The following is a 17,142-nucleotide window of genomic DNA, read 5'->3' on the forward strand; positions in this document are numbered from 1 at the left end:
CACGTGATTGATAGCCAGCTGCACTTCACCCTTTAATGATAGTTGTATATAGTTTTGTTGAATTGACACTATTGTGTGAGAAACCCAAAGGTCAATGTGCCAATAATTAAGATTTAACAGCCAAAACTATGTGAACATTCATCATATACATGCAACTAACTAAAACATTCAAACAAAAATACAAATTAATGTAACAATCATGAAAAAAATGTAGTAGATATATGATTTTAAATTTACAATGACATAAAATAAGTGTTTGTCATGGATAGCACATACTGTATATAGCATATATATACACTTTCCCGATTAGTATAAATCAAGATAAAAAATAAATACAAGGATAAACAAAATAGATACCACACTGCAAAAACCGTTTTTGTCAAACATGCACATCAGGAATTGATCTACCTGTACCAGGAATGCCTAAAGCAAAAAAGAATTAAAAAACCTGATGGTGAAATGTATAGATACAGCGTCATACATATCTGAATCCATACAATAAAAAAAACATGATAGCATGAATACAAATAAAGGGAAAACTAAAGTAAAATGAAAAAAAAGATAAACAACTTTAGAACTAGAATCTATAACTTGCGACTATCTTGCATTATTTGTGAAGTCGACACTAAATATTGTATCTATTAGGTCTTGGTACTTTCCGATGATTGTTTTAGATCAAAGTCAAAGGTATACTGCAAGACAGACAATTACACCTTAAAACCATACCTTATGCCAAATATATCTATATAAAAAAAGATAAATAAAAATTGCACCTGTCCATTGTAGTACGTAATAACTTACCACACATAATTTATGTGGTGTTATTTCAATTTCTCTCAATCCTTTGTCCAAATCTGTGAATCGTAATTCATCATTCTCTTTTAAATGCATTAGTGTCAAAAATTTGACAATCTGTATATTTCCTGGGTAATTGTCTTCCATTTCATTCCATACCATCTCTTCCATTCCAAGATGAAGAGCCAACTCGTGAAGCATGCGTGTCTCACAATTAACAGACAGACGAAGCAACTCTGAGTCACTTGGAATCTGAGATAATGCATCTTCACTCAAACCTAAACATGATTTAAAAAAACATAAACTTTGTGAAGATAGAATGTTAGTATACTGATATATGAGGAGATAACTATTTAACATCAATAGCTATTGGGTACGCAATATTAGCAACATATGCAGTGACCTTATTCTAATTTCTGCGAAACTATGTTCACAAAATACACATAAATATATGTTTTAAATGTATCACATACTCTAATATGTTGACAGCAATTGAGGACAATTTACCAAGAAAACATCTAGGATATATTTTAGTAATTTTCGGCATTTAATCTTAACTAAACTTGCAAACTATATTTTTTAAATTGAAAGTTACAAATACATGTATCTTTGGTAATTGTAATTATAATATAAAGGAGAAGGTTTGGTACCATTAAAACGTTTAATCCCGCTGCAATTGTTTGCACCTGTCCTAAGTCAGGAATCTGATGTTAAGTAATTGTCGTGTTTTGATGTGGTTCATAAGTGTTTCTGGTTTTGTGTGTTTTTTTAGATTAGAATGTGGTACTCCCGTTTGAATGGTTTTACACAGGTATTTTTTTGGGGCCCTTTATAGCTTGCTGCTCGGTGTGAGGCAAGGCTCCCTGTTAAAAAACGTACTTTGACCTATAATGGTTTACGTTTATAAATTGCGACTTGGATGGAGAGTTGTCTCAATGGCACTTATACCACACCTTTCTATATATATTTTTGGTAATTGTAAACTCAGATGGTAACCAGATGCTCCGCAGGGCGCAGCTTTATACGACCGCAGAGGTTGAACCCTGAACGGGTGGGGCAAGTATGGACACAACATTCAAGCTTGATTCAGCTCTAAATTTGGATTGGGATTAAATAGTTGACAAAGCATAGATTTCTGACACAGAATGAATTTGGTCTAATGAACTTAAATTTTTTTTTTGCCTTTGAGCAATTCACTATGCTGTTGAATGTTAACCCTCTCAAAAAAATGTTTGAAGAAATTTTCTTTTTATTTATGAAATCTGAAATGAGAAAAATTGAACACCCCCATACCCAATTATTTGTTCACATGCCCCTTTCCCTTATTCCAAAACTGATCTCAATTCAAATTTCTAATGGAGTTTGCAACAATAACTACTCGTTTAAATACATCATAAAATATTAAAATGTAAAAAAAGTGCTTGTTATCACTGAATGGTAAAGATTGTTTTAATTTATCAGGTGGTAGTAAAAGTGAATATACATTGTATATTATATAAAACAATGATTTAAGTTGATTCAACTACTATTCTGGACAAAGAAAGATAACTCCAATTGAAAATTTCTTGCTATTGCGCAATATTGTGCAATTAGATAGTTCTTGCTATCGCGCAATACTGTGCAATTGAAAATACTTGCTATTGCACAATACTTTGAAATTGAAGATTTATTGCTATTGCGCAATACTGTGCAATTGAAAATTTCTTGCTATTGCACAATACTGTGCAATTGAAGATTTCTTGCTATTGCCGAATACTGTGCAATTGAAAATTTCTTGCTATTGCACAATACTTAATATAATAATTTTGGATCCTGATTTGGACCAACTTGAAAACTGGGCCCATAATCAAAAATCAAAGTATATGTTTAGATTCAGCATATCAAAGAAGCCCAAGAATTCAATTTTTGTTAAAATCAAACTTAGTTTAATTTTGGACCCTTTGGACCTTAATGTAGACCAATTTAAAAACGGGACCAAAAATTAAGAATCTACGTACACAGTTAGATTTGGCATTACCAATTATTCAATTTTTAATGAAATCAAACAAATTTTAATTTTGGACCCCGATTTGGACCAACTTGAAAACTGGGCCAACAATAAAAAATCTAAGTGAATTTTTTAATTCAGCATGTCAAACTTTGGGCCCATTATTTCTAAACTGTTGGGACCAAAACTCCCAAAATCAATCCCAACCTTCCAAAAACCTTGTGTTAAAATTTCATAAATTTCTATTTATACTTATACTAAAGTTATGATGCCAAAAAAAAAAAACCAAGAAAAATGCTAATTTGGGCCCCTTTTTGGTCCCTACTTCCTAAACTGTTTGGACCTCAATTCCCAAAATTAATCCCAACCTTCCTTTAGGATTGATAAACCTTGTGTTTAAATTTTAATGATTTCTATTTACTTATACTAAAGTTATTATGCTAAAACCAAGAATAATGCTTATTTGGGCGTTTTTTTTGGCCCCTAATTCCTAAACATTGTAACTAAAACACCAAAAATCAATCCCAACCTTTCTTTTGAGGTCATAAACTTTGTGTCAAATTCTAACATGACGTCCTTCAAACGCTTTGAGTACACACCCGTGGTAAAATATGAATATATTGCCAGTGCTGTTCCGATTGTGCTCCCACGTCATATGCTTTTTTATGAATGAGATACCCGACGTCATAGAACAATGACGTTAGAATGTAAGCATTTTACGGGAAAATACACGCTTGTGAATCCGAAAATCATCACAAGGAAACATACACAAATGATGCTAAAATGTGGCAAAAGCCCTTTATTGTACATCATATAAGACATATAAATAAATTATCATTAAAATTCATCCAAAACTGTCTAAATACATTATTTTAAATTGTTTAAGCATGTCACTAATGCAGTTTGCTCCGTTCTTTTACGCTAGTTTATTAGTGCGTTTATTTATGGGAACGGCAAATATTTGCCTACACCTAGAGCGCTTCGATCCAAAAGAATTGCCGTATGTGTCCTATCAGAATCGAAATAATTCATGGGGGCTTGAATATATCTAGATTTTACCACGGGTTGTCCCTTTATGCCGATATTTTGCCCCTCGCTATCGCTCAGGGGTAAAATATTTGTCATAAAGGGCCAACCCGTGGTAAAATCACGATATATTCAAGCCCCCATGAATTATTTCTTAAATATCATTTATTTCTATTTACTTAAACTAAAGTTATAGTGCGAAAACCTAGAAAATGCTTATTTGGGACATTTTTGGCCCCTAATTGCTAAACTGTTGGAACAAAAACTTCCAAAATCATTCCAACCTTCCTTTTGTGGTCATAAACCTAGTGTTTAAATTTCATACATTTATATTTTCTAAAACTTAAGTTATAGTGCAAAAAAAATTAAATTTTTGCGGTCGTATAAAAATCCATTACTTCTCCGCAGATTTTCCAATCTGAAATATGTGAAATATCATTATGTTGAAAACACTATATTGTCTAAGCGTTGTCAGCACTAAAGCACATCAGTAGCATGGTTTATGACATGATTTATGAAATTGGATATTTTCATAAGTTAAATGTTAACTCTGGTCAATAATATGCAAGAAAAGATAAATGATACATTTACCTGGACAATTAGCATCACATTGCTTTTGTTCCTGTAAAATAAAAAAACAACTCTACAATTCAAGTATTTGTATAACTCCTGTAAGCAACCTACTTGCTCATCGGTACACCAGAACATATTTCACTTTGTAAAATGTGTGAAACTAATGACACAAACACATATAATAAAAAATATACAATATTGGCAAATGCTGACAGTTACTACAAGTAAAGTCAAGTAAATATTATCAATATCAATCTGCTCATCTACCTTACAAAAAAAGGTTAAACAAAAAGATGTCATATCAACAATATCATCCTTTGTCCCTCTGTCTGATACATTTTATGTTTAGTTACTATCATACCAACATCAGCAAGTTGGTACAGGTATAAATTTGTCTCTGAATGTATGAACATGTTTACATAACAACTTAAAAGAGCTTGGTATGTGGCATATAGTTTGCTACTTGTTGAAGGCCTTTGGTGCTGAATTTTACGTCATTTGGTTTATGATGAAGAATTGTCATGTTGAAAATCATATACCATATCTTATGTCTTATATAGAGCTGAAAAATTGAATGTCTAACATACATGTATAATGCAAATATAATACCAATGTTCTGCAATAAGAGAACTTGGCGACATATGCGGAGGCTTAGACATACAATTCTAAATATCTCTCATGTATGTACCAATAAAAGTATATAAATACCCTTTTCTTGTTCCAAATACTCCAGTTAGTTTTAATGTTTTCACCGTGTTCACAAAAACATTCCTCAGCTTCTGAAACCATCTTGTGTTCTGATGTGAAACAGTTTAGTTTCGAGCAGGAATACTCGGTGTGGAAAGGTAACTTGCTGCTGGCTTTACAATGGATGGAAGACTGATAAAATTCGGAAATTCTCTCTAAAGTAACAAACAAACAATCCCGGACACTGGTGGCTATATCAGGTATTATCAAACCCTTGGAGCGCTTGTGGACTAGGTGCAATAAGATCTTATTTCCTTCTACACAGACAACAATATCATGCTCTTTATCAACTGATAACCCAACAAACCCCGAAAACATAAGTTTCCTTCCTCTGTATTGTTTTAATGTCCACATACTGAGACATGCGCATATTAGACGGTTTGGTAAGGCTGGAGGTATGATGGTTCCTTTAAAAACGAAGGCCAAACTAACAGTCCTCTCTGGTGTACATTCTTGTAACAAGAAATCTGTATCATTTCTTTGGGTAAGCATACAGGGTACAAAGAAGTGTTCTACTGGTAGCCGGTTTCCTGTTTTTGTATCATATCTACGCTGTTCAGATACGATATCAAGGTGTATCAGCATATCGAATATGTACTCTTTAAATGGTAAAATCTGACAAAATTCTTTTTGTTCCCAAATCTGGTAGAGGTCTACTTTTTGTATCATTCCATTTTTTGACATCTTCTTGAAGGTTTTTCTTGTTTTATCTTCTTTTGGCCAGAATTCAACATCTATGAAAATGAAAAAAAAAATCAATCTTATGACTTCAAATCAAAACTAGAGGCTCTGAAGAGCCTGTGTCACTCACCTTGGTCAACACATGACACAGATGGATTCATGTCAAAATTGTGTTTTAGAGATGGTGTTGTGTTTTAAGATCTTACTTTACTTAACATTCTTGCTGCTTACAATTACAATCTCTATTTATAATGAACTTGGCCCAGTAGTTTCAGTGGAAAATATGAGTGAAAATTTACAAATTTTATGAAAATTGTTAAAAATTGACTATGAAGGGCAATAACTCCTTAGGGGGTCAATTGACCATTTTGTTGACTTAGGTCTGACTTTGCTGTACATTATTGCTGTTTACAGTTTATCTCTATCTATTAAAGTATTCAAGGTAATAACCAAAAACAGCAAAATTCCTTAAAATTACCAATTCAGGGACAGCAACCTAACAATTGGTTAGTCGATTCATCTATTAATTCCAAGGCAGATACATCTTTACCTGATAAACAGTTTCACTTCCTGTCAGATTTGCTCTAAATGCTTTGGTTATTGATTTATAAGCCAAAAACTGCATTTTACCCATATGTTCTATTTTTAGCCATGGTGGCCATCTTGGTTGATTGGCCGAGTTACTGGACACATTTTTTAAACTAGATACCCCAATGCTGATCATGGCCAAGTTTGGTTTTATTCGGCCCAGTAGTTTCAGAGGAGAAGGTTTTTCTAAAAGATTACTAAGATTTACGAAAAATGGTTAACAATTGACTATAAAGGGCAATAACTCCTAAAGGGGTCAAATGACCATTTTGGTCATGTTGACTTATTTGTGAATCTTACTTTGCTGACCATTATTGCTGTTTACAGTTTATCTCTATCTATAATAATACTCAAGATAATAACCAAAAACAGCAAAATTTCCTTAAAATTACCAATTCAGGGGCAGCAACCTAACAAGGGGTTGTCCGATTCATCTGAAAATTTCACGGCAGATAGATCTTGACCTGATAAACACTTTTACCCATGTCAGATTTGTTCTCAGTGCTCTGGTTTTTGAGTTATAAGCCAAAAACTGCATTTTACCCCTATGTTCTATTTTTAGCCATGGCGGCTATCTTGGTTGGTTAGCCCGGTCACCGGACACATTTTTAAAACTAGATACCCCAATGATGATTGTGGCTAAGTTTGGTTAAATTTGGCCCAGTAGTTATAGAGGAGAAGATTTTTGTAAAAGTTAACGACGACGGACGATGGACGACGGATGAGGGACGCCAAGTGATGAGAAAAGCTCACTTGGCCCTTCGGGCCAGGTGAGCTAATACAAAATTTACTTATATTAAAAGGTACTACGAAAGTTATACTGCTCACCTAGGTCAGGACATGAAAACAACACTATTTTGATATTTCAAAATAATGTCCTATTTTAGGAGTAATTAAACTTTCTTTATAAAAGGTATTCCATGATCAAAATAGAATCCTTTCTCATTTTGAAGAACATAATTACCCCATTACAAATATTTTATTTAGAAACCATGTAGTTCTCTAGTTATACCTACACGTTAATAACTATGAAATATCAGTTTCAGTTTTGACTTTAAAATTTGCAATCATGTTTTACAAAATGTAAGTTAAAACCTCCATCCTATCCAGAGGATATAAACATAATAAAATAGTTAGCTATAATCTAACAAGAATTAGTGACGCTTTGAATACCTAAAGAAAAGATTAATTTTGACTAATTGTATAATAAAAAGTTCTTACAAAGTTTCAAAAGATAAGTGAAAGTCACCAGTTAACAATACCCAGTGCTCTAAATGTCTGGTAAACAATATTTGAGTATGTTGTTGTTTTACTACTAATTTTTATTATATCTCATTGAAAATATTTACACACCAGTAATAAAAGATCTCATAACTTCCACCATAAGAAGGGGACTGATGATAACATTATCTCTCAGTTGTGGGGTGTCAAAATACACAATTTTGCCTAGAGAATGTTGATAATGTAGAAAATCGGTCAGCTGCTCAGGAGACAGGACAGACACCTCACTGATGGCATTTAATTCTCTAACTTCAACCAAAGACAGAATTTGTTTCCCTTCTGCCACCAATTCAGCGATCTCGAGCTCCAGTGGAACACATGCATTCGGCATCCTTTCACCCCAACATGGGTGGTCGAATGTAAGTTCTGTTATTGTTTTCTTCAGAACCTCTATTTCTGGGTCAGCTTGATCTTTGGCATTGACAAATATTAGAGGTCTAAGGACCAGATGATGTTTTCCCTCATGGTCTTTAAACAACTCCTCAATTCCACTGTAAAGCTCTTCCCGTCGTGTCTCAACATTCTCCTATTAAAACATAAAAATGTTCCGGATAAATAAACTTGAGGCTGTAAAGAGCATATGTCGGGAACATAATGTTTGTGTATCTTCAATGATGGAACATTCCAACAAGAAAATAACTAGATTTATCTTAAATGTGCAAAGTAGATATATCTACTCTTACAGGTAAATTATTACACTTTTAACCTTGCTTCTATAATTTAAAAGATACCACTTGTAAAAAAAATAAGTAACATTTAATAGATTGGCAATACACTTCAAACTAGCCAAGAAGGTATTAATAGTTTAGTATAGAGTACTTCAGGATTTGGGTGAAAATACGGAAAATGTTTTATTTGAATTTGCAGTTAAACAAAAATGAACTTCTTTTAAAATAAAGTATGTATCGTAATCATGCATTTCTTCTCCAGATGTGTTATATATCATGTTTTATTTCATCATCTGTTTAACAATGGTATTATGGTTTGGCCTGACACATGACCGAGAAAATATTAATTGTTGAGAAGTGCATCTGGTGCAGTACTACTATTCTTAATAATAAAGCTTCATATTGACAACATGATTGTTGAAATAAAAATAAGTTTAGTTAAACTTTAGCGTGTAAACTTTAGCATGTAAACTGATAAATTGTATTTTACGTAAAAAAAACATGACTAAGAGTGGCAGAGCCAACTTATCTCCATGGAAATGAGATGACTATCCAATGGAATATTGATACAATTACATACCAAATATTGTTTCCTTATCTATAAGTAGTACTTCATATCTTCTACTTCATTTATAGGCCCCGTAATCTGATTTTAAGGGAATTACCCACAATTCAAAAAGGATCTTGTTTTTTTAAAAGTGTAGTTTAACAAAATTTTAGGTCAAGTTAAGATTTATAGACAAAACATCATTATAAGAATACAAGCTCTTATTCAAATATTGAACTCCTTGGAAAGTTAAAAAAAAAATCAAAATAATCAAATGGCAAAATCAAACGCTCACACAATCAACTGTAATATTCCTGACTTTGTACAGGCCTTTTCTAATGTCGAAAATGGAGGATTAAACCTGGTTTTAATGCTAGCAATTGGGGCAATTTGTACACATTTCTAAGTTTTCAAAATGACAATAACTTACTACCATATAGCTTACACTAGATCACTCACCAATGGTACTTTGTCCTTGTGAGTGGCAACAAACAAGATCTTTGGGATGCCTGCATAAACAAGCTTACAATAGGTCAGGATGGAATTGACCCAATATTGCAAAAATACTACAAAATAAAATCAAAATATGTCATAAAAGAAGTATAAAAAGGTATATATATTCTGCATTTTTCATAGTTGTGATACTACACTTTTAAAAGTTTTTCATTGTCTTTTGTCTTGTTAACCCATTATTTAAAAAAAAAAAAAAAACTGAATACTTAGTCAACCTCATTTATTTAAACAGCTTAAGTTGGATTCTCTGTCAAAAGGTGACAACTATTTCAGTGTATATGTATATTCTATATTGTTGTATTTGTTCTTCAGACTGTTTTATTAACACATAGTTTAAGGAATGCATATTATAAAAAGGTAACAACGCTTAAGACCTGCATACAATAAAAACGTATACAAACTAATATTTCACACAACCAAAATAATGGCCAGTTCAAGTTGCGGTCCTGTTTAAGATTTTATGGAACAGCCCTTGGATTTTTGTGTTTGTTCTAATCGCTATCTTGCTTTTTTAATTATCATTTATGGCCAAGAACACAGGAATTCCGTAGTGCATTTCTTTTAAACAAAAAAATTAAAAATTAAAAAAATCACACCTGCTCTATCCAAATAGATTTGTATAGTATATATAGTGTACCACTTTTGCGACAAATTATGTAAAAATTATAGAAATATCCATCAGTTCTAACTCCAACTGTGGACAATTAAAGGTTAAGAGGATCTATAATCCAGTGTGACAGCTTTATATATACTAATTATTGGCTTTTTCAAAATGGACCAAATCCCTTTTTTGCCAAATTAAATGCTTGCTAGGCACAGTCTGATACGACCGCAGAGGTCGAACCGTGAACAGTTGGGGCAAATTTGGACACACTATTCAAACTTGATGCTGTCTGAATTTCGATTGTGATCAATTTTTTGAAATAATATAGGTTTCTGACACAAAATAAATTTAAAAAGATCTTAAAAATCTATTCTTAAAACTTTTCAAAAAATTTGGAATTTGAAAAATTTTGAAAAAGAATTAAATATGAACCATAGTGCACACGCTGAAATGTCTCGCCTTCTTTACTAATCATTGATATTATGTTGATAGTCCTAAATATAAAGCTTTATTTCAACTGTCACATAAACTTAACATTAACCAAGAAAACTAAACATTGACCAATGAACCATGAAAATGATGTCAAGGTAAGATAAACCATGCCAGACAGGCATGTACAGCTAACAATTCTTCCATACAACAAATATAGTCAACCTATTGCTTATAGTTTAAGAAAAACAGACCAAAACCCAAAAAACTTAACACTGAGCAATGAACCATGAAAATGAGGTCAAGGTTAAATAAAACATGCGCGACTGACATATAGATCATAAAATATTTCCGTACACCGAATATAGTTGACCTATTGCATATAGTATTAGAAAATAAATCTAAACTTAACTTGGACCACCTAACCATGAAAATGAGGTCAAGGTCAGATGACACCTGCCAGCTAGACATGTAGACCTTACAATCATACCATACATCATATATAGTAAACCTATTGCATACAGTATAAGAAAAACAGACCAAAACACAAAAACTTAACTATAACCACTGAACCATGAAAATGAGGTCAAGGTCAGATGATACCTGCCAGTTGGACATGTACACCTTAGTGTCCTTCAATACACCGAATATACAAGACCTATTGCTTATAGTATCTGATATATGGACTTGACCACCAAAACTTAACCTTGTTCACTGATCCATGAAATGAGGTCGAGATCAAGTGAAAACTGTCTGACGGGCATGAGGAACTTGCAAGGAACGCAAGTACCAAATATTACTTATAATAAGAGAGAATTTAACATTATAAAATTTTTTAACTTTTTTTCAAGTAGTCACTGAACCATGAAAATGAGGTCAAGGACATTGGACATGAGACTGACGAAAACTTCGTAACATGAGGCATCCATATACAAAGTATGAATCATCGAGGTCTTTCACCTTCTAAAATATAAAGCTTTTAAGAAGTTAGCTGACACCACCGCCGCCGGATCAATATCCCTATGTCAAACTTTTTGCGACAAAAGTCGCAAGCTCGACAATAAAAATTGGGGAAAAAAATCCCCCCTCCAAATGTTGCCCCCTATAATTTGGAAAAATATCCCCAAACACAATCCCAGTCTTCCCTTTGTAGTATGGAACCTCTTAGTACAATTTTAGAGAGATCCATACACTTAAACACAAGTTATTGTCTAGAAACTACAAAAAATGCTTGTTTTTGGCTACTTTTTTGCACCTGATTCCTGCATGTTTTGGGCAATTATACCAAAACTCAATCCCAGCCTTCCCTTTGTGATATGGAACCTTGTGGTACAATGCAAGAGAGATTCCTACACTTACACACAAGTTATTTTTTCCTGAAACTACAAACATGGTTGTTTTTGGCCCCTTTTTGGCCTCTATTTCCTAAACTGTTGGTACCACAAACCCCAAAATCATCCTTCCTTTTGTGGTATTGAATCTTCTTGTAAAATTTCATAGAGATCCATTCATTTAAACTAAAGTTATTGTCCGGAAACCAAATATGTTGTCCGACGACGAAATAATAGCATTATACGAATCCCGAAACAGATGCTGCGCAGGGCACAGCTTTATACTACCGCAGAGGTTGAACCCTGAACAGTTGGGGCAAGTATGAACATTCAAGCTGGATTCAGCTCTAAATTTGGATTGTGATTAAATAGTTATTAACACAGCATAGGTTTCTGACACAGAATGAATGTGGTCTAATGAAATTAAAATATTTTTTTTGCCTTTGAGCAATTCACTATGCTGTTGAATATTAATCCTCTCAAAAAAATGTTTGAAGAAATTTTCTTTTTATTTATGAAATCTGAAATGAGAAAAATTTCCCCCCCCAATTTTTTTCTCTCACACCCCCCCTTTCCCTTATTCCAAAACTGATCTCAATTCAAATTTCTAATGGAGTTTGCAAGAATAACTTCTCATTTAAATACATCATAAAATATTAAAATGTAAAAAAAAGTGCTTGTAATCACTGAATGGTAAAGATTGTTTTAATTTATTAGTTGGTAGTAAAAGTGAATATACATTGTATATTGTATAACAAAATGATTTAAGTTGATTCAATTACTATTCTGTACAAAGAAAGATAACTCCAATTTTCAAAGAATATTTCATAAAATCTGTGGAATTGAAAATTTCTTGCTATTGCACAATACTGTGCAATTGAAGATTTCTTGCTATTGCGCAATACTGTGGAATTGAAAATTTCTTGCTATTGCACAATACTGTGCAATTGAAGATTTCTTGCTATTGCACAATACTTAATATAATAATGTTGGACCTGATTTGGACCAACATGAAAACTGGGCCCATAATCAAAAATCTCAGTACATGTTTAGATTCAGCATATCAAAGAACACCAAGAAATCATTTTTGTTAAAATCAAGCTAAGATTAATTTTGGACCCATTGGACCTTAATGTAGACCAATTTGAAAACAGGACCAAAAATTAAGAATCTGAATACACGGTTAGATTTGGCATATCAAAGAACCCCAATCATTCATTTTTCGATGAAATCAAACAAAGTTTAATTTTGGACCCTTTTGGCCCATAATTCGTTGGAATCAAAAATCCCAAAATCAATCCAAACCTTCCTTTTGTGGTCATAAACCTTGTGTTAAAATTTCACAGATTTCTATAAACTAATACTAAAGTTATTGTGCAAAAACCAAGACAAATGCTTATTTTGGACCTGTTTTTTGCCACTAATTCCTAAACTGTTGGGACTAAAACTCACAAAATCAATCCCAACCTTCCTTTTGTGGTCATATACCTTATGTTAAAATTTCATAGATTTCCGTTTACTTATACAAAAGTTAATCTGCGAAAACCAAGAAAAATGCTTATTTGGGCCCTTTTTGGCCCCTGCTTCCTAAACTGCTGCGACCAAAACACCTAAAATCGATCCCAACTTTCCTCTTGCAGTCATAAACCTTGTGTTTTAATTTCATAGATTTCTATTTACTTTTACTAAAGTTAGAGTGCGAAAACCAAATGTCTTCGGACGACGACGACGGACGACGACGACGCCAACGTGATACCAATATACAACCACAAAATTTTAATTTTTTGCGGTCGTATAAAAATGTGTGCGGTCGTATACAAATTCATGTCCCAATTTGAAAAGTAATTCCATCCCCCTACTTACTATTTTAGGCATAAATTATAAAGAAATAAATCTGGATGGTGTTTTGAAAAGAAATTGCAAGTTATACAAAGGACGATAACTGTGTCCCCGAACCTTGCAACAGACATTTAAAACCAGGTAATATTGTTGAAAAGTAGTCCACATTTCCTAAGATTTATTTTCAAAATCAGTTTTTTTAGGAAGTAAAAACTGAAAACTAAGGAAATCCTCATTTTTCCAAAATTGATGTTAATGAAATATTCAATATAAACTAGGACTAATTTCAATCAGTTCTAAGAAGATTACATTATATAGAAATGTTTAACTCAATGCAATAAATGGGGATGTGGATAAGTGGGTTTCTAACGATGTATGTCATTCAATACAGATTCAATCATACTAAAATTATGTAGTGAAAAAAGATCTGTAACTCTCGAATTACATCATTTGAAAATCATATAAAGCTAAAAGAAGCTTTATTCCTTCAATTAAAACGTGCGTTAAAGTAAGAACTGATAAAAAGAAAATTTTTAATTTTTGTATCAAATGTTGATGGATAGACGGACAAACTACAATATATCATATGCTATTTATTTTGTTTTTATAAATGTGTTCAGTTTTAGTTTAAACAAAACAACACCTTCAAAATACCAACGTCATAAATCCTTCTCATCAAAAAACTACTATGTTTAGTCTTTGAATAGATATTTTGAGGAATCAGTATGTAAACATTCTAACATTAAATATGTTTTCAGGTTTACTCATTTAAAACAATCTGAATTTCTATAGGAAAACATTTGTTTTAACATTGCTTGATGACTAAGCCATTAATGTGAATTTTACATTGCTTAACTTACTTTTACAACAAAAGAACATATTTTGACACAATTAAGGATAACATTTGTTTTGCTGCTATTTTAATACAAAGTGTTAACAAAATTAGATTTAAGAAATAACAACAAGAGTGCACACACTGAATTTTCTCGCCTTCTTTACTAACCATTTATATTATGTTGATAGTCCTAAATATAAAGTTTTACTACAACTATCAAATAACCTTAACATGATCCAAGAAAATGAGGTCAAGGTCAGATAAACTAACAGAAATACATGTACAGCTTACAATCATTCAATACACTAAATATAGTTGACCTATTGCTTATAGTTTCTAAGAAACAGACTTAACAAAAAAAAATAAACATTGACCAATGAACCATGAAACGAGGTCAAGGTCAGATGAACCATGCTTTGCAGACATGTATACCTTACAATCAATCTATGCATTAAATATAATTGACCTATTGATTATAGTATCTAAGAAACAAACTTAACCATGAAAACTTAACATTGACCAATGAACCATGAAAATGAGGTCAAGGTCAGATGATACCTGCCAGACAGACATATACACACTATAATCCTTCCATACAACAAATATAGTTGACCTATTGATTATTGACTGACATGTACATCATAAAATATTTCTATACACCAAATATAGTTGACCTATTAGAAAAAAAAAAAAAAAAAAAAAAAAAATAACTTTGACCACTGAACCATAAAAATGAGGTAAAGGTCAGATTACACTTGCCAGTTGGACATGTACACCTTACAATCATTCCATACAGCAAATATAGTAGACCTATGGAATACTTATACAGTATAAGAAAATTAGACCAAAACACAAAAACTTAACTATAACAACTGAACCATGAAAATGAGGTCAAGGTCAGATGACACCTGCCAGTTGGAGATCCTTCAGATTGAAATAAACAATTAATTTCCCCAAAGGCAACAATGGTAGCCTTTTTCGAGATACAGACTTTAGAAAGATGATTCTTTTAACGAAACCTTGAAATGAAAAGTTATTAGGACAGTATTTTTTGGTCCCAAAATTATAGGTTCGCGTTGCTTTTCTTAGCGTGTGTTGTATTTATCTCCCCTGCCTATTAATTTTGCCCTTAAAAATATGTGTCTTGTCCTAGCATTTAAAAGTCATCTCAGTGCCTTTAGGGCTACGGAATAACTTTTATTTTACCTTTTGTATAACGCAGAGTGCACGAAGTCTCTAAAAATAAAAAACAACGGGCGTACATATCGACCAATCAGGATTAGCCATACTGTTAATTCTGAATACCATGTTATGTTCATAAAATGGCTGCGCCAATAAAATCTAATGGTGTATTGTAACCTTCAATACACCAAATATACTAGACCTATTGCTTACAGTATCTGAGATATGGACTTTGACCACCAAAACTTGACCTTGTTCATTGATCCATGAAATGAGGTCGAGATCAAGTGAAAACTGTCTGACGGGCATGAGGAGCTTGCAAGGTACGCACATACTAAATATAGTTATCCTATTACTCTTAATAAGAGAGAAATTAACATTACAAAAAAATCTCCACTCTTTTGTAAGTTGTCACTGAACCATGAAAATGAGGTCAAGGACAATAGATGTGTGACAGACAAAACTTTGTAACGGAAGGCATCTATATAAAAAGTATGACGCATCCAGGGCTCCCACCTTCTAAAACATAAAGCTTTTAAGAAGTAAGTTAACGCCCCTGCCACTGGATCACTATCCCTATGTTGAACTTTCATCGACACACATTGCAGGCCGAACAAAATCGTTTAATATAATTTCTCCCAGAACAAATTCAAGATTAAATTTTAAAAATTTGATGTTGTCTGACAATAAGTGCAGCACTCCGTTCATGCTTATGATAAAATCTATACTTCATATAATAAAATCATCAGCTCCTTTTTTGTGAGAATTCACTTATTTTTTTTGTATATGCTTTAATTTCCGAAAAGAATTTAAACTTGGTATATTTAATAAATATTATTGTCTTTCTGGGGATTCATTTATTTTCATGGGTATCAATTTTCGTGGATTGAGAAGAAAAAAAGACAATTCGTGGTATACGTAAATTCGCAGATCACTGATTAAAATAAAAACAAAGACTTTATTCGTGATATCCCTTTTGATTTAGGAGATCATATAATCTCCTTTGTTTGATCAATGATTAAAAAAAATCATTGAAAAGGTTTTGAATTGTCAAAATCCTCACTTGGCCATTCTAAGTGATAGTGTTCCTTAAAAACTTCAATTACAATCGTGGACAGAGACAACTAATAGTGTGTTTATCTTACAATTTACAAATTTTTGTCAGAATTTTATGAGGCATTCAACTGTATGACTGATATATGATTGAACGCTTATTTCCCCTCATCACGGTATAATGAACAATCATATAAGTAAAAGGTGTGAAAATAAACAATTTTATCGTAATTAATCCTGTAAACTTTTAATCAAAGTAAACCAATCTATGACACGGTAATTAACAACTTGCATTTATTTTCATAATATATAATTGAACAAAATACCTTTATCTTCTTTCAATAAAACACGTGTTAATTTGAAATGTTTATCGCTAGTCAACACTATAAGAGAACTGCACAATATAACCGGAAATAAACATCCGAATCCAAACACATTTCACGTGATAATTTTTCGTTGAATT

The 17,142-nt window shown here is 32.4% G+C and overlaps 1 protein-coding gene across 1 annotated transcript in view; it reads right to left on the reverse strand.

The window, feature by feature from the left end:
- Positions 1–17,142, reverse strand: part of LOC143083957 (uncharacterized) — a 235,526-nt gene that overhangs the window by 14,698 nt on the left and 203,686 nt on the right. The window contains exons 7-11 of the mRNA XM_076260373.1: positions 9,353–9,459; positions 7,751–8,204; positions 5,090–5,862; positions 4,400–4,430; positions 802–1,073 (exon numbers count right to left, since the gene is read on the reverse strand). Of these exons, the coding sequence (XP_076116488.1) occupies positions 802–1,073; positions 4,400–4,430; positions 5,090–5,862; positions 7,751–8,204; positions 9,353–9,459 (1,637 nt within the window). The remainder of the gene's footprint in view (positions 1–801; positions 1,074–4,399; positions 4,431–5,089; positions 5,863–7,750; positions 8,205–9,352; positions 9,460–17,142) is intronic.

Source organism: Mytilus galloprovincialis, chromosome 7 (genome assembly GCF_965363235.1).
Source record: "Mytilus galloprovincialis chromosome 7, xbMytGall1.hap1.1, whole genome shotgun sequence".
Lineage (NCBI taxonomy): Eukaryota > Metazoa > Mollusca > Bivalvia > Mytilida > Mytilidae > Mytilus > Mytilus galloprovincialis.